Source organism: Jaculus jaculus, chromosome 9 (assembly GCF_020740685.1).
Source record: "Jaculus jaculus isolate mJacJac1 chromosome 9, mJacJac1.mat.Y.cur, whole genome shotgun sequence".
Taxonomy (NCBI): Eukaryota; Metazoa; Chordata; class Mammalia; order Rodentia; family Dipodidae; genus Jaculus; species Jaculus jaculus.
Window position 1 is genome coordinate 2,786,810 of NC_059110.1, and position 27,518 is coordinate 2,814,327.

The following is a 27,518-nucleotide window of genomic DNA, read 5'->3' on the forward strand; positions in this document are numbered from 1 at the left end:
ACATTCTCTCTTCTGGACGCAGAGTTGGTGTTCGAGTCCTGGGCTACCCGGGCTTTCACTGGTCCCGATCCCTGAGTGGGATGCAAAAGGCATCCGCTTTGTCGCGCATCCATCTTCACGCCGCCGTGGGGCGCACGCGTCTGCAGCATCGCCCAGGACTCGTTCCCCGGAGTCAGAACTCCAGGGCGCAGGCGCGCGAGAGGGGCCTGGCCGTCCTCGCCACGCCCCCAGCGCGACGGCTGCGGGTACTCCAGAGCCTTGGAGCGGCGTTCCCGCGCGACCAGCACACGCGAGGCGTGCCCGCGAGCGAACGCGGACAGGCGCGGCCCCTCGCAGCCAACGGAGCCGCTCACGCGCGGGGCGGGGCGCGCATGCGCAGCGGAAGCGCCGAAACCGGATTTCCGGGGCGGGGCGTGAGGTGTGACGGTTCCAGGTTCCGGGTGGGTGTGAGAGGCCGGCAAGCGAGGGGCCGGCGCTGGCGGCCGCGGACACAGGGCCATGGAGAAGCTGCGGCGGGTCCTGAGCGGCCAGGACGACGAGGAGCAGGGCCTGACGGCACAGGTAGCCGCCCGAGGCTGCGCGCCGGGTCCGGCGGGGGCGGGACGGAAGCGCGGGCACCGAGCCGCAGGCCCCGCGGTCGGCCGGGCGGCCGCCTGCGCGCTCTGCCCCCTCCCGGGCCCGCGTGGGCCAGCCCCGGGGCCGGCGCGCCTCTGCGGGGGGACGGGTGCGCGGGGGCCGACCGCGGGGCCGCCGAGCTGGACCGCACGCTGCAGAGAGGGTTAGAAAGAGGAACTCCCTGCTTCGGACGTGCCGGGAGCGTGCGAGCTTTGCATGCTGACACATCCACGTGTGACGTGACGCCGACCCCGAGGCGGAGCGCTTCTGACCTGCAGATCGCTTGTCTGTGCCTTTCCCTTCTCTCTCCCTTCTTGCCCAGCGTGGTTTCTTTTCAGCACTTGTTGGCAGGATTCTGAGCCAGGCTGCAATAAGATGTTTCCGCGCTCCATGAAATCTGTAAATTGCCATCGGACGCAGTAGAAGAACCCATAAATAGGCAACGATCTATATGGCTTATTCACACCATTTGCCCTTTATTGGGTAGCTATTCTATGCTTTATTTTTGCTGTAGCTCTAGTGCTGCAGCGGATTAAAATTTAATTGATGAAATATAGGCCTCCCGCCTCTGCAACTGAACTCCAGCACATGTGCTCCACTGCTTAACTACATTTAAAAATGTGATCCAGTGAGCTGCAGGAATAGCTTAGCAAAGCCAAAGGACCCAGGTTTGATTCCCCACGACCCACGATAGGCAGATGCACAAGGGGCGCACGTGTCTGGAGTTCATTTGCGGTGGCTGGAGGACTTGGCATACCCATTCTCTCTCCCTCTTTCTCTGTCAGATAAATAAAAATATTTTAAAAAACGTGATCGAGGGCTGGAGAGCTGGCTCCGTGGTTAAAGACGCTTGCTTGCAAAGTCTGACAGCCCTGGTTCATTTCCCCAGTACCCACATAAAGCCAGATTTACAAAGTGGCCCATCATCTGGTGTTTTTTGTAGTGGCAGGAGGCCCTGCCTTGTCCGTTTTCCTCCCTTTCTCTCTGCTTGTAAACAAATAAAATAAATTTTTAGAAATTGTGACCCAGACACAGCAGGACTTACCTCTAACTGAAAATATCATGTTCTCAAGTAGCAGACATTTTTTTTTAATATTTTTGTTCATTTTTATTTATTTGAGAGCAACAGACAGAGAAAGAGGCAGAGAGAGAGAGAGAGAGAGAGAAAGAAAGAGAGAGAGAGGGAGGGAGAGAATGGGCGCGCCAGGGCTTCCAGCCACTGCAAACCAACTCCAGATGCGTGTGCCCCTAAGGTCCTTAGGCTTCACAGGCAAGTGCTTAACTGCTAAGCCATCTCTCCAGCCCAAGTAGCAGACATTTTTTTAAAAAATGCCGTCTTTATATATTACATCATGAAAATTAGAGTATGAATCAGTGTAGATGAAATTCACTTTCCCTCATGTACTGATTGTTTCAGTTTGGCTTGGCTTTTGTTTTGTTTTAGTTTCTGAGGCAGAATCTCACTCTTGCCAGGGTGACCTGGAATTCACTATTTAGTCTCAGAATGGCCTTCAATTTATGGCAGACGGCCCTCCTGCCTTGGCCTACCTAGTGCTGGGATTAAAGGTGTGCGCCTTGAGACAGGGTCTTGCTGATTAGCCCAAGCCAACCTGGAGCCCCCAAGTGCTGGAATGACAATAGGTGTGGGCCACCACACCTGGCTGTGACCTGTGCTTAGTCTTTGAACCATCCTTAGTGCTTATCAATCTCGCATCACTTTTCTGGGGTGTCATATTCCTTCTGAGTACCAGAACTCACTGAAACAGGAGTTCCAGGCTATAAAGGAGATTATTTTTTGTTCTGCCTCTGTCCACAAGGTAAACACAAGTGCTTTGCTCTGTGGAGAACATGGTAGGGTGAGTGTAGGGCACTTCCTAGGACATCCCTCGAGCTAGATGCTGATGATGGGGCTAAAAGCCAGGGTGACGACATGAGCAGAGGGTGGGCATCACCCCCTCACCAACATCAGGTGGACAACAGCAATAGGGGAGAGTGCCAAACACTGGCATGCCCATAAGCCCTCCCCCAACAATACAGTGCCTCCAGGAGGCGTTAACTCCCAAATCTCCACCAGCTGGGAACCTAGCATTCAGAACATCTAAGTTCATGGGGTACACCTGAGACAAACCACCACCAGGAACTCCAGGATTCAGGCTTTCACTCATGGAAATACTGCGTTTCCTCCTGGTGGCAGTGGCCCAGGAGCTGGGCTCTGGGCTCTGTTTCCTGCAGCTGGTATTACTCCAGGCTCTGGCCCATCTACCAGGCTCTGCAGCCTTGAGTTTGGCTGTGTGGTGGGCCATTGACTCCCCAGAGCCTGGCTGCTGAGGAAGCAGCCTCCAAAGGAGGTCTTCCTCTGTCCCTGCTCCTTCCTGTCTGTCGGGCTGTTAGTTTACATACAGGAAGATGGTCTGAGATCGCGGAGCCCTGGCCTCCAAGGGACTTTGTCTTTCTCTGCTGACAAGTACGACGACTGGTGACAGTTTTCTTTTGAGGGAAAGTGGTGGCAATTTCAGTGTGCTTTAATTCTGAGACTAATGAGATCCGCGAAGGTGGTGGGATTGTGCCCCATCCTGGCCAGAAAAGAGTGGCATGTGGGCACAGGTGCCAGCAGAGCTGGAGGGCCTTCTGCTGGGCATGAAGAGCTAGGCTCCCCTGCACATCCAGGTGTCACGCCCCCCCCCCCAGGTTTTCCCAAATAGAAAATTGGTTCTAGACCAGTGACACATCATTTCCTTGTGGATTGATTAGTCCACACTTGTACATAATTTGTTTCATTTTAAGATCGTCAATAGAAAATGACAATAAGAGGGATAAAACCTGCTGTTACACAAAAACCCACACTGTTCTCTTGCTTGCTAGGGAAAGCAAACCAGCTACCAGAGAGGAACCATCATTGAGTCTAGAAATACTGGGTGACTTAGGTCCCCAGAGAAAGTAAAAATGGATGTTTTTTTTTTTTTCCCCCTTTTTCTGTAAGTCCTCACATCATTGTGGACGAAACACCTGTAGAAATCATGATTGTGCTGTTACCATGTCTAGGCTGACAAACTGGTTTTATGTTGGGTATGCAAGCAAGTGTAAGTCATGTGTAACTTCTAGTGTTTGTATTATGTTGTTCTGTGGTGTTTGACTTCTGATAAGAAAGAAGTCTGGGTGTTTTTAGAGTCAGTTCACTGTATTTGAAATCACCTGATCAGTTTTGCTAAGCAGATGGCATTGCCAGGAACCAGAATGTCTCAGATACACTGACAAACTGAGTGTGAGAGATATGTGCCACCCTGACAGGTGAATGTGAGGCACGTGTGCCAACCTGACAGACGGAGTGTGAGGGATGCGTGCCACCCTGACAGATGGAGTGTGAGGGATGTGTGGCACCCTGACAGATGAGTGTGAGGCACATGTGCCAACCTGACAAACGGAGTGTGAGGCATACGTGCCACCCTGACAGATGGCGTGTGAGGGATGCGTGCCACCCTGACAGATGAGTGTGAGGCATACGTGCCACCCTGACAGATGGAGTGTGAGGCATATGTGCCACCCTGACAGACGAGTGGGAGGGATGTGTGCCACCCTGACAGATGGAGTGTGAGGGATGCGTGCCACCCTGACAGATGGAGTGTGAGGGATGCGTGCCACCCTGACAGACGAGTGTGAGGCGTGCATGCCACCCTGACAGACGAGTGTGAGGCTGGTGTGCCACCCTGACAGATGGAGTGTGAGGGATGCGTGCCACCCTGACAGATGGAGTGTGAGGGATGCGTGCCACCCTGACAGACGAGTGTGAGGCGTGCATGCCACCCTGACAGAGGAGTGTGAGGCGTGCGTGCCACTTTGACAGACGAGTGTGAGGCGTGCGTGCCACCCTGACAGACGAGTGTGAGGCGTGCGTGCCACCCTGACAGACGAGTGTGAGGTGTGTGTACCACCCTGACAGATGGAGTGTGAAGGATGCGGAGTGTGAGGCGTGCGTGCCACCCTGACAGATGGAGTGTGAGTCATGCGTGCCACCCTGACAGACGAGTGTGAGGCGTGCGTGCCACCCTGACAGAGGAGTGTGAGGCTGGTGTGCCACCCTGACAGATGACGAGTATGAGGCGTGCGTGTCACCCTGAAAGACGAGTGTGAGGCTGGTGTGCCACCCTGGCAGACGAGTGTGAGGTGTGCGTGCCACCCTGACAGACGAGTGTGAGGCGTGCGTGCCACCCTGACAGACGACGAGTGTGAGGCGTGCGTGCCACCCTGACAGACGAGTGTGAGGCATGCGTGCCACCCTGACAGACGAGTGTGAGGCGTGCATGCCACCTGACAGACGAGTGTGAGGTGTGCGTGCCACCCTGACAGACGAGTGTGAGGCGTGCGTGCCACCCTGAAAGACGAGTGTGAGGCGTGCGTGCCACCCTGACAGACGAGTGTGAGGCGTGCGTGCCAACCTGACAGATGGAGTGTGAGGGGTACGTGCCACCCTGACAGACGAAGTGTGAGGGATGGGTGCCACCCTGATAGATGGAGTGTGAGGGACGGGTGCCACCCTGACAGACTGCTTACTGGTTTTGTCCACTTTTCATGCTGCCTGAGGACCCTGAGTCTCCAGCCAGGTAAGCAGTGTGTCCGCAGGGATGTGAGCTCTCATGTAAGTGTCTTGTCTTTCTGTCTGTATTGAAAACACATCATCACCATGTCATCTTTAATTTTTAGGTAGAATAAGTTATAAATTCACATTTCAGAGTAGAAATCCATATTGTATATTTTTATATTTTACATATAAATGTATCTTCAAATAGCTGCTAATATTTTTTTTGGCCTCATAGCAAAGACAGGTTGCTTAATACTCTAAATGTGAGCCAGGTATATTTGCACATGCCTTTAGTCCCTGCACGCAGGAGGCAGAGGCAGGAGGATCAATGTGAGTTCAAGGCCACCCACCCTGAGACTACATAGTGAATTCCAGGTCAGCCTCGGCTAGAGTGAGACCTTACCTCGAAAAAACAAAAAAAAAAAAAGGAAGAAAAATAATCTCAATGTGAAATGTGTACAGTTAATCATGGCTGGACGTATGCTGTGTGATTATACTACTCAAAATGTGCATGGTAATTTCTACTCTTGCCTACATCATTTGGCTAGAATGTGCATGGCCTATGGAGGTGTTGCTCTACAGTAAATTATCCTTTAAAAAACTTGTTTCTATAATGGCCGCAGGGTTCTCAGCTTAGCCTCAGGAGCTCATTTTAAATGACGTGTGCATAGTGGGAGTTGTCCCGGTGTGTGCTGGCAGGCCCTGTGGGTGCCCGCCCAGCTCTTCCTCAGGCTGCCAGCACAGCTGTGCCTCCAGCCCCGGGCCAGTGCTCCTTCCACAGCATCCCTGCAGCATCTCCCTGGCCCAGGGAGGAGCTGGAGAAGGACACCACCCCAGCCTCCCTCACACCCCTGAAGGTTCCGCTGAGAGCAGCTCCCAGGCAGCATCCCCAGCTCAGTCTAGAACCTGCAGAACTGGAGAGGCACAGGATGGACGGTCTACAGCTGTTACCAGCATGCTGCCTGTTTGGTTTTACAGTTTGTAACTATCACGAATGTCTCTTTCCTACATTATGTCATTTTGTCTACTTGAGTGTCCATCTGCCCCTTGCAGGTGAGGACTTTTACAAGACCACAGATAGTACTTGATCAGACCTAGTGAGATTATGTCCCCTCAACTCTGTCCTCTCCTAAGGTTCTGGACGCCTCATCCCTTAGCTTCAACACCAGATTGAAGTGGTTTGTCGTATGCTTTGTGGCCGGCGTTTTCTTTTCCATCCTGGTGAGTTAAGGCTTTGTGTTACTTAATAAGCCTCATATTGTCTTGGACTAATAGTCTCATATAGAAGTAATCATCAGTCTACTTTTTCTAAATTTCTGTTAGATTATTTTGGTGGAACACAGTATCCTTAAATAAAAACATAAGGATCAATAACATGATATAAATATTAATATTTTGGGGACTTGGGGAAATTATTGAAATAATTTTATTTATGAAACATCAGTTTGTATTGAGAGAATTGAATAAATCAATAATTTATGTCTGTTTTATTACCTGCTTTTACTTGTTACTCAAATGAATATTTAATTTCAGTAGAACAGGAAAAACTCACAAGTACAAAGATAGGCTTGCTATCATTCATTTATATATGTTTATGTAAATAAAATAAGTTTTATCATATGACCAGAAACTGACATTAGCACACTTCTGTTGAGATGTTATATTACTACTCAATATTTATAGTATTACTGCTGCTGTAGCAGGTTCATATTGTAAGCTGGTAAGATCGTGGCATTATTGTTAACTAACTCTAACATCTGACTTAGGGAACTGGATTACTCTGGCTTCCCAAAGGCATAAAGCTTTTTGCAGTGTTCTATACCTTTGGAAATCTTGCTGCATTAGCCAGGTATGTGTGTACCTTTGACTTCTCAAAATACCTCATCTGCCCTTGCTACCAAATTCACCTTTCTAATAGATATTGTTAGGGTGTTTTGTTACTCTATGCATACTGTAAGCTTAGCCATAAATGTACATTCACTCCATAAATATTCTGTTACCCAGTGAGTGCTAATGTTAAGAGCAGTTGGCATTTCATGTGGGGAGCACATGCTGTGTCCTGGGTACGTTAGAAGGCAGGCTCTGGTACCTCTTGTGTGATACTGGAGACGGCCACATACATTGACGAGGGCGTATTCCCAGCTCACAGTGCAGTCCTGACCCAGGCTGGTAGCTGCATTGCTCCCATTCTTGCTCCCAGATAGCTCACGTTTGAGTAGGGAAGATGGCCGCACAAGAAGCCAGAAATTGATGTGAAGGTATTGGTGTGTGCTAAGAAAGAAAGTCTGTGGGCAGCAGGGACAGGGAGCTACACTAGGGGTTGGAATTCCAGGGTTCCTCTGTGAGACCTCTGCTGCATCTTGGGTAGGTGGACTGTCTCGGCCCCTGTGTGCTGCTTTGAAAGCACTGAAGATGTAAAAACCCGATGTGTGCTTCTTACATTTCTGGAGGAGCCCAGGACCACGGCTTGGTTGTTTGGTGAGGCCTGCATCCTGTGGCCCTGAGGAGTGTGTACTCACGTGGCTGGAGAGGGAAGGGCAGACTTGGAGAGCCCTCAGGTCCTTGTTCCCATTCGTGGGGTGTGGTAATACTCAACCTGTGGTGGCCTCCTTACTTCTTCATGTGTCACATCAACAGCACGTCCAGCTGATAGCTTATCTTGAGGTGTTTTGTCTCTTGAAGAGAAAAGCCAGGCGTGGGGCCTTGCCTTTAGCCCAGCACTCTGGAGAATGCAGCAGGAGAACCGCGAGTGCAAGCCTGGCTGGGCGATGTAGATGAGACGCTGCCTCCAAGCAGCAGTGAACATAGATTAGCGCTGGAGAGATGGCTCCATGGTTAAAGATGGCCCAGGTTTGATACTCCAGCACCCACGTAAAGCCAGGTGCACAAAAAGGTGCATACACCTGGAGTTCATTGGTGTTGGCAGGAAGCCCTGCTGTGCCCATACTCTCTGTGTCTGCCTCTTTATCTCTGTGTCTCTCCATCTCAAATAAATAGATAAAATTTTTTAAAAAAATATTGGGCTGGATAGATGGCTTAGCAGTTAAGGCATTTGCCTATGAAGCCTAAGGACCTAGGCTCAATTCTGCAGTACCCACATAAGCCAGATATTCAAGGCAGCACATGTACCTGGAGTTCTTTTGCAGTGGTTAAGTGTCCCTGGTGCACCCACTTCCTCTATCGGTCTCTTTCTGTCCTCTCTCTGTCTCTCAAATGAATAAATAAAATATGTTTTTTAATACAGTAAGAAAGTTAAGGAAAAAAATCCCAGCATTTAGTAGGTTGAGGCAGGAGTATCAAGAGTTCAAGGTCAGGGCTGGAGAGATGGCTTAGCGTTTAAGGCACTTGTCTGTGAAGCCTGAGGACCCATGTTCAGTTCTCCAGGTTCCACATAAGCCAGATACACAAGGTGATGCAAGTGTGCAAGGTCGCACATGCGCACAAAGTGGTGCATGTGGCTGGAGTTCTGTTACAGTGGCTGGAGGCCCTGGGTGCCAATTCTCCCTCCCTCCCTTCCCCCCTTTCTTGCTCTCGCTCCCTTTCATTAAAAAAGGGGAGGGAGGCAGTCTTTTGGGCTTGCCTCAAAATATACAAAATTAAAAAGCGTTTAAGGCCAGCCTAGCCTTTGTTCCCCCCGACACACCAAAAAAAAAAAAAAATCCTCACAGAAAACTGGCCCAAAAAGAATAAATAAAGTTAAGAAAGACAATGAAATAACTAACACAGTTTCTGGGGGGTGGGATGGGGTGGGTGGGTATGTATGTGTGTATTTTTTTAAAAAGGCTTATTTTTGCATAGCCAGACACATTAATAGAGCCATCTGCTGTTCTGTTTTTAATAGCACATGCTTTTTAATGGGACCTGTGAAGCAACTGAAGAAAATGTTTGAAACAACAAGATTGCTTGCAACCATTATTATGCTTGTAAGTAAATTTTAATTTTATAATCTTGTATTTAAGTGGGGTTTTTGCATTACTGATTTATAAGTGGTTACCCACTCATGATTATATTTCTCTTGTTGAACATAACAATTGTATTTCCATGCCTGTGTAGCAAAGAGTTTGTTTTATGTAGTATTATCTAGTTACTAACTGGATATGGTATCTCATGAATCCCAGCACTTGGGAGGCTGAGGTAGGAGGATTGCTGTGAGTTTAAGGTTACAGAATGAGTGAGATACCCTACAAAAAAAAAAAAAAAAAAAAAACAGAAAAGACACTGGGTAGGTAAAGTGGGGGTGAGACTCTACCTCAGAAAACAAAAGATACTGGCTGGGTAAAGGGAGTGAGACCCTACCTCAGAAAACAAAAAACATGGGCTAGGTAAAGTGGTTGAAGAGAGCGTTATATTGCACCTAGTGTAGTGTTGATAGTGAAAATTGGAGCTGGTTTTATTTTTGTTCTTAAGCACTACTGTTGTCATACATGGGGTAAGTACAGAATATTTAACTGTAATAATCTCAAACTTACTTTTGGCTTAATTTTATTTCTTAGTCATTATTTGAGTTCGAGTTTAGTTTTTGTTTGTTTTTTTGAGAGAAGGAGAGAATGGGTGTGTCAGAACCTTCAGCCACTGCAGATAACTCCAGATGCTTGTGCCCTTGTGCACATATGCTACATTGTGTGCTGGTGTCACTGTGTGTCTGGCAACATGGGACCTGGAGAGCAGAACATGGGTCCTCAGGAGTCGCAGGCAAACACTTAACCACTAAGCCATCTCTCCAGCCCTCGTTGAGTTTGGTTATTTTGAGTTTCCTAGGTATGCATATGTCAGGATAGGCATGATCATTTCACTTCACTTACATTACTAGAAAATTACCTTACGTTGTTAGACCAAAAGGAAGTTATAGTCCCCTAATATTTTACTTAGATTTGTTTTATATCTTGATCCTTACCATTAACTTCTTTAGTAATATGACTTGCACAATCATTCACTCCAGAGAATGCTAGAACATTTCTCATATGGGCCTCCAGTCATTTGTGGTCCATTCTGGTGATGACTTGAGCCACAGTGTTTCCAGGTAACGCTGAGCTGGTCTGATTTGCTAAACACACAGACTCTGCTCACCAGGTGAGGCGAGCCTCTTCCTCCTGGCACTCTGCACGCACCAGCCCCACGTGTGCAGTAAAACATACTCTTGAGTTTTCTCCGCAGCAACTAAGCAGTGGGCACATGCTCTCCTCGGATGAGAGAGGAGCTGAGACTTGGGACAGGGTCAGACCTGGGGTTGCCTCCTGCCTTCCTCACCCAGACTCCCACTCCGCTCACCCCAGCCTGCTCTGTGACACCAGGGCAGGCAGGTACACAGTAGCTGTGCAGTCTTTGTATGAAGCATTGTTAATCCCTGAAGCTTAGGACTGAAGTCACTGACAATGCTAGTCACAACTGTGGCACTGTTACCAGACACAGCATCCCTCAGGATGGCTCTCAGCATTCTTCAGGCTGTCCTTGGGTTTACTTCGTCAGACATTATTTGATGCTTCAGTTTACCAAGGAATTTTGCAGTCACAGACTTCAAGATAACTCTCCTAGAATGTCTGAGTAAAACTAAAGTCCACTAATGGCAGTTGACTGCAGTGTGCATGAGCGAGGAGGAGTTGCTGCATTTGCTGGGTGCTTGAACCCTGGCTCTCTCTTTGCCCCTCTCTGCAGCTGTGCTTCGTGTTCACCCTGTGTGCCGCGCTCTGGGTAAGTGACGCCAGCCATGCTGCTTTCCTGCCAGCCGCCCCCACCATCGTGTCATTGTAACCTCATGGTCTTCAGAGCATGATGGGGACACCTAGTTGACTTGATATGAGGTGGATTCTACGATCTACAGCCTACGCCCCACCTGTGCTCCCAGCCAGCACCAGGGATTGGGAGAAGTCGTGGCACAGGTCCGCTGCCGTGTCTGCTGCAGGCACTGCGAAGACAGGCCTGGTATCGATGGGCTGGGGCAGGCACAGTGATGTGTGGCACGGTGGTCAGGCCAGCAGAAGAGAGGGCTGAAGAACAGAACAAACAAACAAAAATGAGACAAAAGGATCATCAGTCCTGTGCTATTTATGGCTAAGCGGCTAGCTCTCTCTTCGTGAGCATTCGGGAAGTCTCCCCCTGGCAGGCTTCTGCCCTGGATGTGGTGGCTTACTGCAGCTTGCCTGCCGCCTCCGGGGCTCGGAGCCGTGCTCCAGCCAGCAGTAACTGCACTGTTGTCTCAGGGCAGGGCGCGGGCGCGTCACTCAGTGGCACGGTGCTACACTGGTACAGCAGGCCCTTCTGCACAAGGAATGCTCAGAATAGATTTATCTGAAAGCAGCTATAGAAACTGTCCCGGGGATTGCTGTAGTGTGCAGTTTTCCTTCAGAAAAGAAAAATGACTCATGAAGCCAGGTCTGGCAGCACATGCCTGTAATCCCAGTGCTTGGTAGATAAAGGCAGGAGGATTGCTCTAATTTCAAGGCCGTTCTGGGCTACATAGCAGGGCTTTGCCTCAGGGAATGAGTGAGATGAGAAAGTAATGGGATATAGATCTACATGGGATTTCAGAAGCCGATTCTGGAAAAGTATACATGTCTTAAAAGTCCTGAGCTTTAAGAATTTAATGTTTTCATCCTGTGTACCATTGTTGCAGTGATTAGTTAAGAATACATTTATGATAAAGACAGTAGGTTTTTTTTTTAATTTATTGGACAGAAAAAGAGGGAGAAAGAATGGACACACCAGGGCCTCCAGCCACTGCAGATGAACTCCAGATGCGTGCATCCCCTTGTGCATCTGGCTAACGTGGGTCCTGGGGAATTGAACCTGGGTCCTTTGGCTTTGCAGGCAAACGCCTTAACTGCTAAGCCATCCCTCCAGCCCAGATTTTGAAAGAAAGTAGATTTCTTGAATACTTAAGTTTCTCAATGTATCAAACTAAGCCCAGCACGTGGGAGGCAGAGGTAGGAGGATCATCGTGAGTTCAAGACCACCCTGAGTCTACATAGTGTATTCCAGGTCAGCCTGGACTAGAGTGAGACCCTACCTTGAAAAACCAAAAAGAAAACAGATGACACTCTCGTCCACAAGTGTGTGTTCATGTGGCTGTCTACATTTGTGAAGGGTAAGGGTTGATTGTGTCACAGGTAGTCCTTTAGTGTCCTAATCTCATTGTTCTCTGTTGCCATTAGAATAAGAAGGGACTGGCCATGCTGTTCTGCATCTTGCAGTTCCTGTCCATGACCTGGTAAGTCTGCTCACACAGGTACAGAGTGGACGTAGCTTGGAGGTGGTGATCGTAGAGCTCTAAGTGGTCTGCAGAGCTGGCCCCACTGTGAGGCCAGGTCAGGGCCGGGGATTGGACAGACAGCCTGCCTCAGTGATGCCTCTAGGGAAGGCTGTGGAGGCAGGGGTCCTCAGCAGTTGTCTGGGGCACTGTGGAAGAGAACTGATGAAAGTCGGTGATTCCATAAAAGAGGCAAACTGCAAGAGAGCCACCAGCTCACTGCATCTTCTGTTGCTAGGTAATGGCCAGCAGGTGGTCATTCTAAGGTTGACTGTGGCCCTGTGGGGTACATGCTGATGCAGCTTTCTGGCTTTCCTTTGAATTCTGGGTGCCTGTGCACTCTTCTTTCCCATAAGGCTCCTTCCTCAAGGCCAGTGTTTTGTACGGCCTTGGTCCACCTGCACAGGAAGCCTGAGTGCTGGTTGGGAGAATGCTCTGTCTGCTCCTGTCCCCTCCCATCATACCGTTCCTTGTAGCCATAGCCCTTCCTGGCTTTGCTGCTTTGAATCACTGACTGGGATCAGTAGTCTGGGCTTCTCTTCTTCCTTCTCACTGGTGAATACCCCATCTACATATTTTATTCAGATTCATGATAGACCGTGTAGAAAACAGGAGCATCACTTCTCACTGGTGGATACCCCGTCCGCACATTTTATTCAGATTCATGATAGACCGTGTAGAAAACAGGAGCATCACTTCTCACTGGTGGACACCCCGTCCGCACATTTTATTCAGATTCATGATAGACCATGTAGAAAACAAGAGCATCACTTTGATCATGAGATCACGAAGCTTCATCAAATGTCTGAGTCACCAGGAATTTGCTAGTCACAGGTATCCGATCTGGGGTGTGGGTCATGGTGGGGCAACTGCTAGCTGTGCATCACTGCCAAAACAAGCAAAGAGAAAAGACAAAAAAAAATAGTGATAAAACAAACTTGTCATGGGGTCTGGCATGGAGTATAAAACCTGCATCTTCGACACGCTGTCTTGGAGGCTCTTGCCTGTGTCTGGAGTCACTCTTTGAGAGCTTCTGGGCAGTGCTGTGGTGGTCCCGGTGTTAGATGTGACCACTGAGAATAAGTAGCGCGGTGGTGTCGAGTGCATGGTATCATTTGTGACTCTCTTTTGCAGGTATAGTCTGTCCTATATCCCATATGCCAGGTAAGCGCCTTTGAATTCCATCTTGTTCTTTTGGGGCCTCTATATGCAATCATTATATTAAATATTTACATTTAAATTTATTTACAAGACTTTTAATTGGCTTGTTAAAGGAAGTAAGTTACTATTATTATTATTATTATTCGCTTTTGAGGTAGTGTCTCACTCTAGCCCAGGCTGACCTGGAATTCAGTATGTAGTCTCAAGGTGGACTGGAACTCAACAGTGATCCACCTACTTCTGCCTTCCAAGTGCTGGGATTAAAGGCATGTGCCACCACACCCAGCTTGAAGTTAAAAGAAGGCTGACATACCAAGTGCCAGACTTAATTTGTCTTTTTTTTTTTTTTTTTTAAATATAACTAAAGAACATTTATTTTTCACTAAAACCTTATCTGGAGGACATAACTAAATGGTGTCACCAACCCCCACCCCATCTAGAAGGGTTCAGTGAATGTTATAAACCAGATATGAATGGTCTGAAGGACTAGAAACCAACACTAACTGACAAAGAACAATTTCCACTAAATTATAAAATTGTTTAAGTAAAAAAAAGAAAGAAAGAAAAAAGGGGCAATGGAGGTTTCAGATGAAAAAGATACTCATGTTTCATCTAGTACATTCAGTCTTGGCTAGAGTGTAACAAAATGGAAACAGGATTACTGTAATACAAAACTTCCACTACAGCACGCTGTACACACGTGTGTTCCAAGCCCACTCCCAGCCCCTAGTGCTTCCATCATCTCCCAGCCTGCTGGGCCTGCCCACGAAGCAGCATGTAGACCTTCTCTTTGATCCAGTCTTTGTTATAATGCTGGTATGTCTGGGTATCAGCTCGGTAAACAACACAGCTGAGATCTGCCAGATCATCAATAAAATCAAACAACTGGCTGATGTCATATGTGATGGAAGGACTGTTGGGATTCATTCTCTTCAGATGTTCTTCATACATTTTACAAACGCCTTCCATGCACTCATTCAGATTCATAGCATAAGTTCTGCCTTCTGGCCTCTTGTTAGGCTGTACCAGCAAAATGGTGTGAGACATCGCGCCAAATGCTTTGCTGCAGCTGCCACCACTGCCACCGACACTGCTGCCGTACATGAGCTCAGCTGCTAATATGTCTTTTGTTGTTGTTTTGTTTTTTGAGGTAGTGTCTCACTCTAGTCCAGGCTGACCTGGAATTCACTATGTAGTCTCAGGGTGGCTTCAAACTCACAGCGATCCTTCTACCTCTGCCTCCCGAGTGCTGGGGTTAAAGGCATGTGCCATTGGGCCCGGCTTGATAAGTCTTGATAGATATAGCAAGCAGGTTGGGAGTTTTTCCTGCCTTACCTCATGAGCACTGGCAGGTGGGAATCTGACAGGAGACCTGAATCCCTCCCTCAGAGCTAGACGCAGAGGCTCACAGAACAACATCTGCTCTGGAAAAATGGGGCAGTGACTGGGAACTAGGCAATACTGCACCAAGTATCCAGATACTGCTGGAGTCTGTTGTCAGAGCCTAAGGTGTGATGCATTAACGTTTTAACCAGCAGAACTCCTGGTGTGTATGTTGACAGAATACTACCATTTAAAAGAATTTTGTCGGGCTGGAGAGATGGCTTAGTGGTTAAGCGCTCGCCTGTGAAGCCTATGGACCCCGGTTTGAGGCTCAGTTCCCCAGGTCCCACGTTAGCCAGATGCACAAGGGAGCACACGTGTCTGGAGTTCGTTTGCAGAGGCTGGAAGCCCTGCTGCGCCCATTCTCTCTCTCTCCCTCTATCTGTCTTTCTCTCTGTTTCTGTTGCTCTCAAATAAATAAATAAATAATGAACAAAAAATATTAAAAAATAAATAAATTTTTTCTAGAGGAATGTATTAATTTAATTGTAGAAGAAAAGTAAAAGCTAGTTCCAATCTTAAACTTGATAGAGTTAGAAGAGGGTTCTGATGAAACATTGTTTTATCTGAAATTCAGAGACATGCTGTGTATTTAAAAACCCAGCAAAATGATGTACCTCACATGAGCAATGGGAGAAGTTAGAAAAAAAAATTTTTTCCCCCAGATAAGGCTTCACTGTAGCCCAGGCTGAACTGGAATTCACTGTGTAGTTTCTGGGTGGCCTTGAACTCATGGTGATCCTCCTACCTCTGCCTCCCTAGGGCTGGGAGGCTCTATTTTTTTTTTTTATTCCATTGCTAATGAATAATTCTCTTTGATAAACACTTGTGTGGAGAACAGAAGAGTGTGAAGCTGTTTTGCAAACCTGCTGTGGAGCAAAGCTGCAGGTCAGCATTCAGCTGGGCCCGGAGCCTCCCGGGGCTCATCAGCTTGGGGAGAAGGTCATCTAGACAGGACATCCCCTCACATCCACGGCAGCTCCGCAGACAGGCAGCCACCCTTCCCCAGAGGCTTGGAGCCCCGCCCTGGAGAGGGGCCGCAGTGAGCAGCAGCCTCGGCGCTGTTGGCGGTTCAGAGTGAAGACTTGTCTTTCTCCTTTCTTCATGTGTCATGGAATAGTTCAGCCACTAGAGAAGAGCATGTGAAGGTAATGAGGCTGTTACATTCATGTTGGGGGAACTCTTTGGATGCAGTGATAAACATTCCACTTTCGAGTTCAGCTCCCCCTCTGCTTCCAGTCCTCCATGAGACGTGCGCCTTTGTCCTGCCGCATGCTCAGCACGGTGTTCTGCCTCGAGATAGGCCCAAGAGCAGTGGAGCCAGACCACGGCTGCGGTGCCTCACCCGTGCTGCCATCAGCCAATCCAAACTTGGGAAGGGCTGGAGACTTGTTTTGTTTTTTGGTTTTTCAAGGTAGGGTCTTTCTTGCTTTAGCCCAGGCTCACCTGAAACTTGCTATGTAGTCTCAGGTTGGCCTTGAACTCACAACCATCCTACTACCTCTGCCTCTTGAGTGCTGGAATTAAAGATGAGCACCACCACACCCAGCAGAGAGAAGGAGATGGGGGGGGGGGAATGGGCGTGCTAAGGCCTCTAGCCGCTGCAAACAAACTCCAGACGCATATGCCACTGTGTGTATCTGGCTTTACATGGGTGATGGGGAATCGAACTCAGAGTTCATTAGGCTTTGTAGACAGGGACCTTAACTGCTGAGCAATCTCTGGAGTCCCAGAGACAGAATCTTTATGCGAGCTGGTAAATGACTGGCACAGAGAGACTGGACTAGCCAGCCGTACATGCAGATCCACACGTGATAGAGTACGTATGAGATTTGCCTTTCTGAGTCTGGCATACTTCAGGACATGTTCTTGTCCAGCTCCCACCTATTGTTCTGGAAGTGGAGTCGTTTTGCTCTTTGGCAGTATAAAAATCCACTGTCCGTACCACATTGACCTCAACTGCTGTCCATTGCCGAGCTCTGGGCTGCTTCCATAGCTTGCCTGTTATGAACAGTGCCATGTCAAATATGACTATGCAGGCAAAATAATTCATGGGCTCTTTTAAAAAAATGAATTTGTAGGGTTTTTATGTGTATGTGTTTTTTGTTTTTTGAGGTGGGGTCTCACTCTAGCCTAGGCTGACCTGGAATTCAGTATGGAGTCTCAGGGTGGCCCTGAACTCACGGCAATCCTCTTACGGCTGCCTCCTGAGTGCTGGGATTAAAGGCGTGCGCCACCACACCTGGCCTGTGTAGGTTATTTTTATGTTAATTTTCTGTCTTATATTTAAGGTAAGCATGTAAAAATGCGATCCCCTGCAACAGATTCACTTCCATGCTGAGTGCTCCACCAGCTGGCTCACCAGTCCTCAGCAGAGCTTTGGCCTGTGGGGTCACACGGCAGGGTCTGAGCTCTGGTGCTCATTCTCCGTTGTTTCTCCCCAGGGACGCCGTGCTTAAGTGCTGCTCCTCTCTCCTGAATTGACCCTCTGAAGCTGCTCCAGGAAAGCGCTTTGGGACGCACTTGCTCTGTTCTGAGCTGTCCCATACAGTCACCACTCCAGAGGCAGCCGGCCACAGGGACTGCCAAGGGCCGCCCTGTGCACTGGTAAAACACACTTGCCTGACTGGGTGCCTCAGCGCTTGTAGCTTTAAATTCACCCTGTCCTTAACCCGCTTCTCCAAAGATAGATTTTTAATCATTGCCATTTGTAAATATTTTTTACCCAGTTTTTTAATCTTTCCTAAACAGCTTTTGAAATGTGAATATCTAAAGGGTAAACCTGTGCTGAGAGATGTATCCACTTTATTTGGCTTTTAAGAGTTTTTTTTAACTTTAAAAATGTGAAATTTTATATGTCTAAGCTTAAATTGCTTATTACATGTAATTAAAAATAATATATATGTACAATTTTGAAATAAATCTACTCTTGGGAAAACAACAATTTCTGGACCAACTTTATATATTTTTTTAATTTTTTATTATTTTTATTTTTATTTATTTATTTGAGAGCGACAGAGAAAGAGAGAAAGAGGCAGAGAGCAAGAGAGAATGGGCACAGCAGGGCTTCCAGCCACTGCAAACAAACTCCAGATGCGTGTGCCCCCTTGTGCATCTGGCTAACGTGGGTCCTGGGAAGTCAAGCCTTGAACCGGGGTCCTTAGGCTTCACAGGCAAGCGCTTAACCGCTAAGTCATCTCTCCAGCCCCAACTTTTTTTTTTAATTTGATTTATTTATTTATTTGAGAGTGACAGACACAGAGAGAAAGATAGTTAGAGGGGGAGAGAGAGAATGGGTGCGCCAGGGCTTCCAGCCTCTGCAAACAAACTCCAGACACGTGCGCCCCCTTGTGCATCTGGCTAACGTGGGACCTGGGGAACCGAGCCTCGAACTGAGGTCCTTAGGCTTCACAGGCAAGCGCTTAACCCCTAAGCCATCTCTCCAGCCCCCAACTTTTTATTTTAAGGGACTTGTTTAATAAAACTTAGCTGAGGCACTGTGGAGTCTTTCTGCCAAGAAATGAGTGAGCTCCAGCCTCTACCTTAAGTAAAATGACTGAGGGCAAGTGTGAAAGATCAGAAGACTGAGAACCCAGACCAGCTTTGACCAGGAGGCCCAGGAAGACATGTGGAGGAGGTGCTGTTCGGGAGGTGGGGTGCTCTGGGGAAAGCTAGAACAGGAATATGGGGAGGGACGTGGAGGAGGCACTGGTTGTGGGTGGAGGTGAGGTGAGGTGGATCCCCTGGGATAAGGACAGGAAGCTGCTTTTACCCTGGGTGGAGGGGGGAGGAGGAGAAGGTGCTGCAGAGTCACAGGAGGATGGCTTCTGGAGGGTCAGCAGGGTGGGCAGCCTGATGCTGCTCCTCCCTCAGGTCCCACAAGCAGAGCACACACTTTGCAGAGACAGCAAGCAGGCACGTGCCGGGGTGTGTGACAGTGTGGAGAGGAGGAGCGCTGGCTTAAGCAGGTGTGGTGAATTAAGAGAGTGCCCAAGGATTCTGGGGGGGGGGGGGGTAGGAGAAAGTCCCATGGGTAAAGTGCTTGCCTTACAAGCATTAGGGCCCAGGTGCAGCCTCCAAAAGCCATATGCACTTGTAACCCAGGCACAGGGGAGATGGAGACAGTAACCTCTGGGGCTTGCTGGCCAGTTAGTCTAGCATACTTGGGGAGTTCCAAAGCGATGAGAGACCTTCTCTCAAAAAAGAGGGCTGGAGGGATGGCTTAGCGGTTAAGGCATTTGCCTGCAAAGCCAAAGGACCTACATTCGAATCCCCAGGACCCATGCTAGCCAGATGCACAAGGGGACACAGCGTCTGGTGTTCATTTGCAGTGGCCGGAAGCCCTGCTGTGCCCATTCTCTCTCTCTCTCAATCCCCCCCCCCCCTCTCTCTCTCTCTCTCTCAAATAATAAATAAATAAAAATAAAATATTTTTAAAAAATAACAGTGTCTGAGGATGACTCTGGGATCCACATGCATGTGGAGACAGGTGGATCCCTAGGGCTTTGGTCAGCCAGTCTAGCCTGTTTGAGTCCCAGGCCAGTGAATTAGCCTGTCTCAGAAAAGGTGGACAGTACCTGAGGAGCAGCACCTGAGTCTGCCCTTTGGCCTACCCACACCACGCGTGTGAAGTGCAGAAACAGACTGCTGGCTCATCTAGGAAATGGGCTTCTGAAAACCCAAGGGTTGACAGGAGCTGGCCGAGAGCTTGGATCCCCGGCTGGGGAAAAGGCAGTACATGCGGTGCTCCCTCCAGGAGCCTGGCTTTTCTCCAGGCTGCCCACCATCCTCCCCAGGGACTACCTTGTCACTGTTCTGCCACTCGGTTTGTCTGGCCTTCCTGTCTGACACTTGCTATAGGAACGCTACATTATTAAGGAATGTCTCCACGTAGACTTTAAGACTCAAGATGCCTGAGTGGAAGATACCTTAGTACAGAAAACACTTGGATGCACAGTGCTTACAAAAATGCTATACGTAAGCCGGGCATGGTGGCGCACACCTTTAATCCCAGCACTTGGGAGGCAGAGGTACGAGGATCAAACTATGTAGCGAATTCCAGGTCAGGCTGAGCTAGAGTGAGACCCTACCTCAAAAAAACAAAACAACAGCAGCAAAAGAAGACACGGGACATAGCAGTGCGTGCCTGTAATCCCAGTGCCCGAGAGATGGTGACAGCAGTATCCTCAGGACTTGCCAGCTAACGAATCTAGCTAATTTAGTGAGCTTTGAGTTCATTGAGAGACCCTGTCTCAAAATAAGATGGTGACTGGGTTCAGTTCCCCAATACCCACATAAAGCTAGATGCACAGTGGTGTGTGCACCTGGAGTCTGTTTGCAGTGGCAGGAAGCGCTAGTCTCCCCATTTTCATTCTATCTACAGAAAAAGCTCAACTACATATAGCTTGGCCGGCAGAGCCTGGGGTCCTTCCCAGGCAAGTCAGGGTGGCACAGAGTGACATGTAAGAGTGCTTGGTGCTGGCATGCAAGAGTCCCAGGGCAGATTGTGAAGCCACTTTAGGCAAAGCTGTGCACCTAGGATGGACCTTGGTCGTAGAAGGGAAGAGTGGGTTCCTAAGTCCGTTGAGACAGCAAGACACAGGGAGGACAGACAGGGTGGTGCCTTGCTGGGCGCTCTGGGACTTCCCAGATGTGCCATCATTCTAGGCCAGATGGCAGCTCTGGGACAGGCCTGCACCACCACCGAAAGACAAGGTGGTGTTGGAGAGGACTAAAGGTGGGTCAGTATTGACTGGCCTGGCACCAGTGTGGGGCTGGGAGGACCTGGCGCATAGGTACTGCTATGCCTTGTTCGGGAGCAGGCAATCACAGGTTAAGCACCTGGGACAGGGGTTCAAGTACACATCCAGCTGCACATTCCCTCTCCAGCCCTGGAGAGGAGAGTCTGAAGGGCAAACAGGTGCATTTGAGTCTTCACAGGGAGGGGATGAGGGATCACTGTGTTGAGCCTCCTCTTCGGGGAGAGTTACAAGTCAGTCTCCTGTTGTGAATCCAGTGAGAGATTAATCACAGAGCAAGTTTGGGAGACTTGTTTCCTGCAGAGTCCATCAGAGTGGGACCATAGAAAGAGGTCCTGCAGTGCTGGTGAGGTCCGGCTTCCGAGCACCACGTCCAGTACCCGGTGTGATCACGCATGCTGTGTCTCGCCCTCAGGGCCCCACCCCTGGTAGTGCACATGGGGACGTGTCCAGCACCATCTGCTGGCCACCAGACCACAGTGCACAGGAGAAAAGAGCTGCTCGGGAGAGTATTTCACGGGGCCTTACTGTGGAGCAAGGGGCGTGGACAAGCCATAGGGGGTTCTAGGTTTCTGCTCACCACCACACTGTACGTAGAATTCAGTGTTCTGTACCTGGGGTCCCATTGCTTTTTCCAGCTCCTCAGAGGGATGCCCTCTATAGCAGCATGCCAGAAGCGTGTCTCTGGGGTGCCAGCACAGTTGTCAGAGGGTTAATGAGCCAGGGAAGGAGGCCCTTGCTGGGGCCACCTGTACTTCACAACAGTTTTGAGGCCCGAGCACTGTAGGCGTGAGGGAGCTGTGCCCTGTGCCAGCTTGGGTAAGTGCTTCACCCAGCTCGATCATGGTTTCCTCACCACGGGCAATGTTTAAAGTGGGCTGGATCAGCACTGACTGCATCAGATGGCTAGAAATGAGTGACAGTGGCTGGTGCTTGGAACGTGGTACTCATCAAGCCGCTGAGAAAAGTGGGTATCTGAGAGGAGGACACCACGATGTGCAGAAAAAATTTCTCTTGCCTGCTCACCCCTGAGCCTGGGGCACAACGGGCTCATGTCGAGTGAGCTCACTCAAGGCCTAGTTGTCAGGTCAGCAATGCCGGCTGCCCAGGGCCTCACCTATACAGCAAGTCTGCAAGACATGGTGGGGGTCTCCTCCATTACACACTGCTGACAGGTGACAGCCATTCTGACCAAACCCACATTCTCAGATCCTAGGGGTGTCCATTAGGAGCTGGACCCTGTGACAGTGACCCAGGTGGCCTTGGTCAACCCTGGTTTCCAACAGCCAGAGGGGTTGAGGTGCAGTTCATGGGGAACAACCAGCCCCTGATGGTGGGGCAGAGACCACTAATGTTCTGTTTGCGAACTTCCTCATCTCCACAGTGGCATTGCCTAAGGAAAATGGACTTTGCTCCACTCTTCCCTGGAAGCACAGTCGAGACCATCTTGTGTAAATGAGTTGTAAAATTATTTGGCAGTCATAAAAAATAGCAGATTGCTTGATTTTAAGGCGTCTCTTAGGCTACAATTTGAAATTTGTCCACATCCTCCTGCAAAGCAGTTCCAAGAGGCCAGCGTCACAGTCAGGATTCTGGCAGCAGCAACCCCACTCTTGGTACCAACTTCACTGCTGCAGCCAGGTTCAAATGGCTCCAGAAGACGCCTGACGAAGAACAGCTTGTGGGGGGTAAAGGGTTTATTTTGGTTTACAGACACGAGAGGAAGCTCCATGATGGCAGGGGAATACAACAGCACGGGCAGAGGGTGGACATCACCTCCTGGTCAACATCAGATGGACAACAGCAACAGAAGAGTGTGCCAAACACTGGCAAGAGGAAGATAGGTATAATACCCATAAGCTCGCCCCCAACAATACACTGGCTCCAGGAGGCATTAATTCCCAAATTTCCAGCAGCTGGGGACACGGCATTCAGAATACCTGTTAATGAGGGACACTTGAATCAAACCACCACACAGCCTGTAGATTTTACCCATTACCATTGACATCAGCACGATCCCCAGAACACATCCAAGGTTTCCTCCAGTCAGCCCCGCGCTGCACGCACACAAATGCATCTGATCCCTTGCTTCCAAGCCTTTTCCTGGCACACAACTGCCAGCCTGCATGCACTGTTTACGTGCCCACGCCCACCTACAAACCAACACTCCAAAGAAAACCCTTGTGTGAGCATCTTAGGACCTGCGCTTCCCGGGGTATTAGCAGCCTGAGCCCCAGGCTGAGATCGAGGCCCTTCCAGCTGCCCTTGTGCTGTGCATGGGGCAATATAAGGTGTTGTGGGGAGGCGGAAAGGTGCTAGTGACAGTTGCCTGATCTAGTGAAAAACATTTCCGTCACCCAAGTTTCCTCGGCTACCCTGGGCCCAGCCTCTAGTTGTCAGTGCCACCCAACAAACAAGGAGAGGAGGTGGAGCGACTGTTGGCGCAGGGCACAGTGTTTACCCACATTTCCACGTGCTCCCAGCTAACCCAGGGCCGTCACTTTCAAGTCTGAGGGGAAAGTATTTTTCTGGCGATGTCTGCATTTGACGTTTAGGTAAACCTGACTTTTTGATGCAGTGGTTTATAATCGGTTAATTATTGCTTGATTGAACATTTCAATATTGTAGGGATGTTTTCGTGTACCTACAACCAGGAAATTAGTTGTTAAGGCTTATTTTATTTACTTTGAGTCACTGCTGTAAAGAATGAAAACAAAATTACTGCTCTGCTTTGGGTAATCACTTATTAAAACAGCTGTGTTAACAGCTGTATTCCTGTGTTAAGTAGTCTTGCCTATTCATGGATAGTAAATGGATTTAATTGTAAAACAGCTCCTTAAGGAGTGGTATCAACAGTGTACACAGGTGAACCCCAAGGCGGCTCTGCGTGTGCCCAGTGATTTCAGCTCTCCCTTCATCTTCCAGAAGGTTTTTCTTTCCACCGCGCAGAGCTCCACCCATGACTTGGTGCCACCCCCTTCCCTCCCAGGGGTGGGAGCCAGGGAGCGAGATCCCATGCATTAAGTTTTAACCAGGCAGGGGGAGCCTCGGGGTGCTGGGTTGTCTTGCGGCTGTCTGGCACTTTGTCTCCGGCATTCAACAGTGGGTCTCCACACCAGCCCTGTGCAGCTCCGCACTCGGCAGGCCGCGGCGAGCGCGCGGGCTCCTCCTCCTCCTCCTCCTGCCGCCGCCCGGCCCAGCCCGGGGTGGGGACCGGGCAGCATCCGACTCGCCCGCGGCGGAGGGCCCCGAGCGTCCTTTCGCGGGCAGCCGCGGGCTTGCGGGAGACGCTGGGGAGATGCGGCGGCCGGACGCAGGTGGGTGTGGAGGGCGGCCGCGGGTGGGTGTCTGAGACCCGGGCCCTCCTCGGAGGGCGCCGACCACCGTCCCGCCCGCGCGGCGACGGCGACATGCCGTTCCCGCAGCCCGCCGCCGCCGCGGGGGTCCCCGCCGCGCGCCCGCCGCCCCGGAGGCCCTGCGCGCCGCCCGCGCCCTCGCCGCCCGCCGCCGCCGGGGACCCGAAGCGGAGGCCGCCCGAGAGGTCCGAGGCGCTGCTGTCCAGCTCCTGGCCCTCGGCCACCCCGAAGAGGCCACCGGCCCGGCGCGGCCCCGGCCCCCAGCAGCCGCCGGGCCCCGCGCGCGCTCCGCCCCAGGCCGCGCCCGGGCGCGCGGGGACCCCGGCCACGTGCGCCGCGCCCCGCCGGGCTGCCTGCGCTCCCAGCCGAGCCGGGGCCGCGGCCGCGGGGCCCGACGACGCCGTGCGCTTCTCGCTGAGCCTCACGCCCGAGGCCATCCTGCTCATCCAGAGGCGGCACCTGGAGAAGCAGCTGCTGGCGCGGCCCCGCAGGCCCGCCTTCCCCGCGCCCCCCGCAGAGCCCCGGCGCCCGCAGGGCCCCGGACCCCGGGCCCGGGCCGCCGGCCTGCGCAGAGGCGGCACCGCCTGCGCCCCGGATGCGCCTCTGGCTCCGGGCCTTGCCCGCCGGCCGCCCCGCTCGCCGCTGCTGCCCGGAGGCCTGCAGGCCACCATGCCAGGACCGCGGCCAGCCGACCTGCGCCCCGTGCTCAAGGTGTCGCTGCTCAACGACAGACACAAGTACGACGACGTGGAGTACGAGGAGGAGCCCGACGTGGTGGACGAGGGCCTCGTGCGCAAGTGCACCGAGTGGCTGCGCGGCGTGGAGTCCGCCTCCGCCACGCGGGACAGGACCGGGCACCTGGACTCGCTGCCGCACCTGAGCACCCTGTGAGCCGGCTGCACCCGAGGCCCGGCGTGGCCTCCCGCGCTCTTCGGTCCACCTGAGCCTTTGGGAACCAGCCAGGCCTGGGAGGGACGACTACCTGCTGGATGCCGGCTCCAGGTGGGTACACGGGTGGTAGACCCACTCACCTGGGCACCGTGAGCCAAGCAGGCCAGCATGAAGCAGAGCCTTGCCGGACTTCCAGGACTGGACCCTGTGTTTGCTATCCCCAGCCAGCACACACCGGTGATCTCGACCCACGTGTCACCCTCTGTGCCATCTGGCCTCAGTGTCCTCGAGGCTCACTGGGGAGTCAGCAGCTATGAGAATGCCTTCCAGCCCCCCACCCACCCACCCAAGTTGTTCCCACATTCCTCTAATGGTGGGGGCGCTGCCAGCCTGCGACCTCGGCAAGGATGGGTGGCCGCCTGTTGCAGAGCTGGGACATGGTGCTACATTTGTGATTTTTGTTTTCTGGCAAGTCAAATTGATGTTGGATGTGGGGAAACTTGTAAAGTGTTAGTTCACCTAACTTCCAACCCTGGAGCCCTGTGTCCTGGGAGGCAGCTGTAGGCGAACATGATTCTCGAGTCCCTGTGGATTATTACTCGGGCCTGCCAGGTGAGCAGTCAGGTGCACACGTGTACACATGCACACACGCACACACACAGCCACACCCCTGCCTAAGCACAGACCCGTCAACAGTCACATGCACACATACACAGTCACTTGGGCATACATGGACATAACAGTACCTGCCTACCCATTCTGCATACCTGTGCACTCGTCGTCACACACATGTGCAGAATCATTTTCAAGAGCTGGATGAGGTGGGAACAGGCCTGAGGGTTGGCCCTTGCTAAGAATGAGATGTTTATTTGAGGGCTCAGCAGTGTCTCCTGAGCTAGGGAAGGAAAGTAGCAGCGTGGAGAGGGAAACTCGGGGTGCTGGGGCTGGGTGGGACAGAGTTGAGAGGGAAAAGCAGGAAGTCCGCGTGGGTACGGGGAGGTGTGCGCATGTTTCAGTGTCTTTGATCACTGTGAGGCGTAGTGGCGTGGGCGCTCTGTACGGCTGTAAACAGTCATTTTTAAAATTCTATTTATTATTTCAGTGAAGGGTAAAATCCTGTCTTTTGGTAGCCATGCCCTTCCCACTAACTGGAAGCTGATTTCTTAATATTTCTTCCATACCTGAGTGGATTTAACTAAGGATGAGAAGGAAGTGAAATGTTTCTAATCAGATAGGTTGGGTATAAAAGAGTAATGCATTACCTCAATTTTCTAAACTTATTTTGTGAAAGTCAATAACCAGTTTAATGTTTATCTTGTTAAACTTTAATGTGCCAAGTCTTAATTATAGTTTAAATTGAAGCCTTACAATATTTTAATATATATATGTGTATATGTATATACATATACACATATATATATTTCTTGTGGAGACCTTTGTGCTTTGTCTCTCTCCCTCTTGCACCCCCACCTCTCAAGCTCCTAGCACAGCTTTGTCAGATGTTGAGGCCTTATTCCAGAGGGGGCTAGATCAGCCATCAGACCTGTTGAAAACAAAAGGCCTGCTCACTGATTCATCTTTTCTGGTCCCATTTTGAGAGCAGAGAAGTAGATGTTCCTTGACTTAAATGCTTAATGCCAGCGAGGTGGAATTAGCCGAGGTGGTGGAAGAGTCAGAGACATCGGTCTGTGCGACGCTCCTCTCCCCTGATGTGGGCCAGCTAGACACTGAGGGGCTTCTTCTCAAGGCAGGCGGGATGGGGAAGAGGGGACTGCCTCAGCACTCCAGCTTGTTTTGATATGCACTTATGCAAATATTGATACTTAAGATGCCTAGATTTCTGCCCTTGGCTACGGTAACATGACACTGAGAAGAGTTCCAGGTGCCTCTTTACCTGTCATCCAGGTGTGCGGTCCTCCAGGTGTGCGTGCTGGTCTGTCCATACCTACCTGCTGTTTGTATTTCCTTTCTTCTGTGTCCCTCCAGGTTCCCCTCCCCAGCTTCCTTTCCTAACTGACCACGGTACAGACCTCAGTACATTTCCCCTGTGCGTGTGTTATGGGGGCTTGGGTGCTCAGTTCTCCATTTTAGAGGTGGGGACGTGTTTGTGGTGCCCTTGTTAATGCTCCCCGCAGTAAGAGACAGAAAGATATGTATGTAATGCGTGCAGTCTTTTTATTGCTGTTGCTGACATGTTAGGAACATTTTCTAAGTCACTGTGCTACAATTTCTTAATGTTTAAATAAAAGAGGAATTGGATGGCTTGTGTTTCTTCTTGGACAATATACTCTGACAAATGGTCAGAAAGAGGCTGCCAATAGCCCGGTGTGATGGTGCATGCCTTTAATCCCAGCACTCGGGAGGCAGAGGTTGGAGGATAACCATGAGTTTAAGGCCACCCGGAGACTACATCATGAATTCCAGGTCAGCCTGGACTAGAGTAAGACCCTTGAAAAAAAAAAAAAAAAAAAGCCAACATCAGGTGTTGTTCCTGACTTGTGAAAGTTAATTTCAGTTGTCAGTTTGATAGGATC

General features: G+C 50.5%; 3 protein-coding genes across 3 annotated transcripts; 2 read left to right on the plus strand and 1 right to left on the minus strand.

Annotated features, from left to right (window-relative positions):
* Positions 1-426: 426 nt before the first annotated feature.
* Positions 427-17,922, plus strand: Sft2d1 (SFT2 domain containing 1). The gene is made up of 8 exons (XM_004651085.2): positions 427-561; positions 6,326-6,412; positions 6,958-7,040; positions 9,033-9,114; positions 10,844-10,879; positions 12,340-12,395; positions 13,569-13,598; positions 17,423-17,922. Exons 1-8 carry the CDS (start codon positions 499-501, stop codon positions 17,460-17,462), a joined length of 477 nt encoding a protein of 158 aa, XP_004651142.2. The 5' UTR covers positions 427-498; the 3' UTR covers positions 17,463-17,922.
* Positions 14,334-14,644, minus strand: LOC105944899 (enhancer of rudimentary homolog). Its single transcript, XM_045159855.1, has one exon. It carries the CDS (start codon positions 14,640-14,642, stop codon positions 14,334-14,336), a length of 309 nt encoding a protein of 102 aa, XP_045015790.1. The 5' UTR covers positions 14,643-14,644.
* Positions 17,923-24,147: 6,225 nt separating the features above from the next.
* Positions 24,148-27,243, plus strand: Prr18 (proline rich 18). Its single transcript, XM_045158430.1, has one exon. The coding sequence runs from the start codon at positions 24,148-24,150 to the stop codon at positions 24,982-24,984; it is 837 nt and encodes a 278-aa protein (XP_045014365.1). The 3' UTR covers positions 24,985-27,243.
* Positions 27,244-27,518: the final 275 nt, after the last annotated feature.

Excerpts from the sequence above, each read along its gene's own strand:
- Sft2d1 (XM_004651085.2), top strand. The coding sequence starts at position 499 with ATGGAGAAGCTGCGGCGGGTCCTGAGCGGCCAGGACGACGAGGAGCAG. Across the intron at positions 7,041-9,032 it reads AATCTTGCTGCATTAGCCAG|CACATGCTTTTTAATGGGAC; the intron begins GTATGTGTGTAC and ends TGTTTTTAATAG. Across the intron at positions 13,599-17,422 it reads TCCTATATCCCATATGCCAG|GGACGCCGTGCTTAAGTGCT; the intron begins GTAAGCGCCTTT and ends GTTTCTCCCCAG.
- LOC105944899 (XM_045159855.1), bottom strand. The coding sequence starts at position 14,642 with ATGTCTCACACCATTTTGCTGGTACAGCCTAACAAGAGGCCAGAAGGC.
- Prr18 (XM_045158430.1), top strand. The coding sequence starts at position 24,148 with ATGCCGTTCCCGCAGCCCGCCGCCGCCGCGGGGGTCCCCGCCGCGCGC.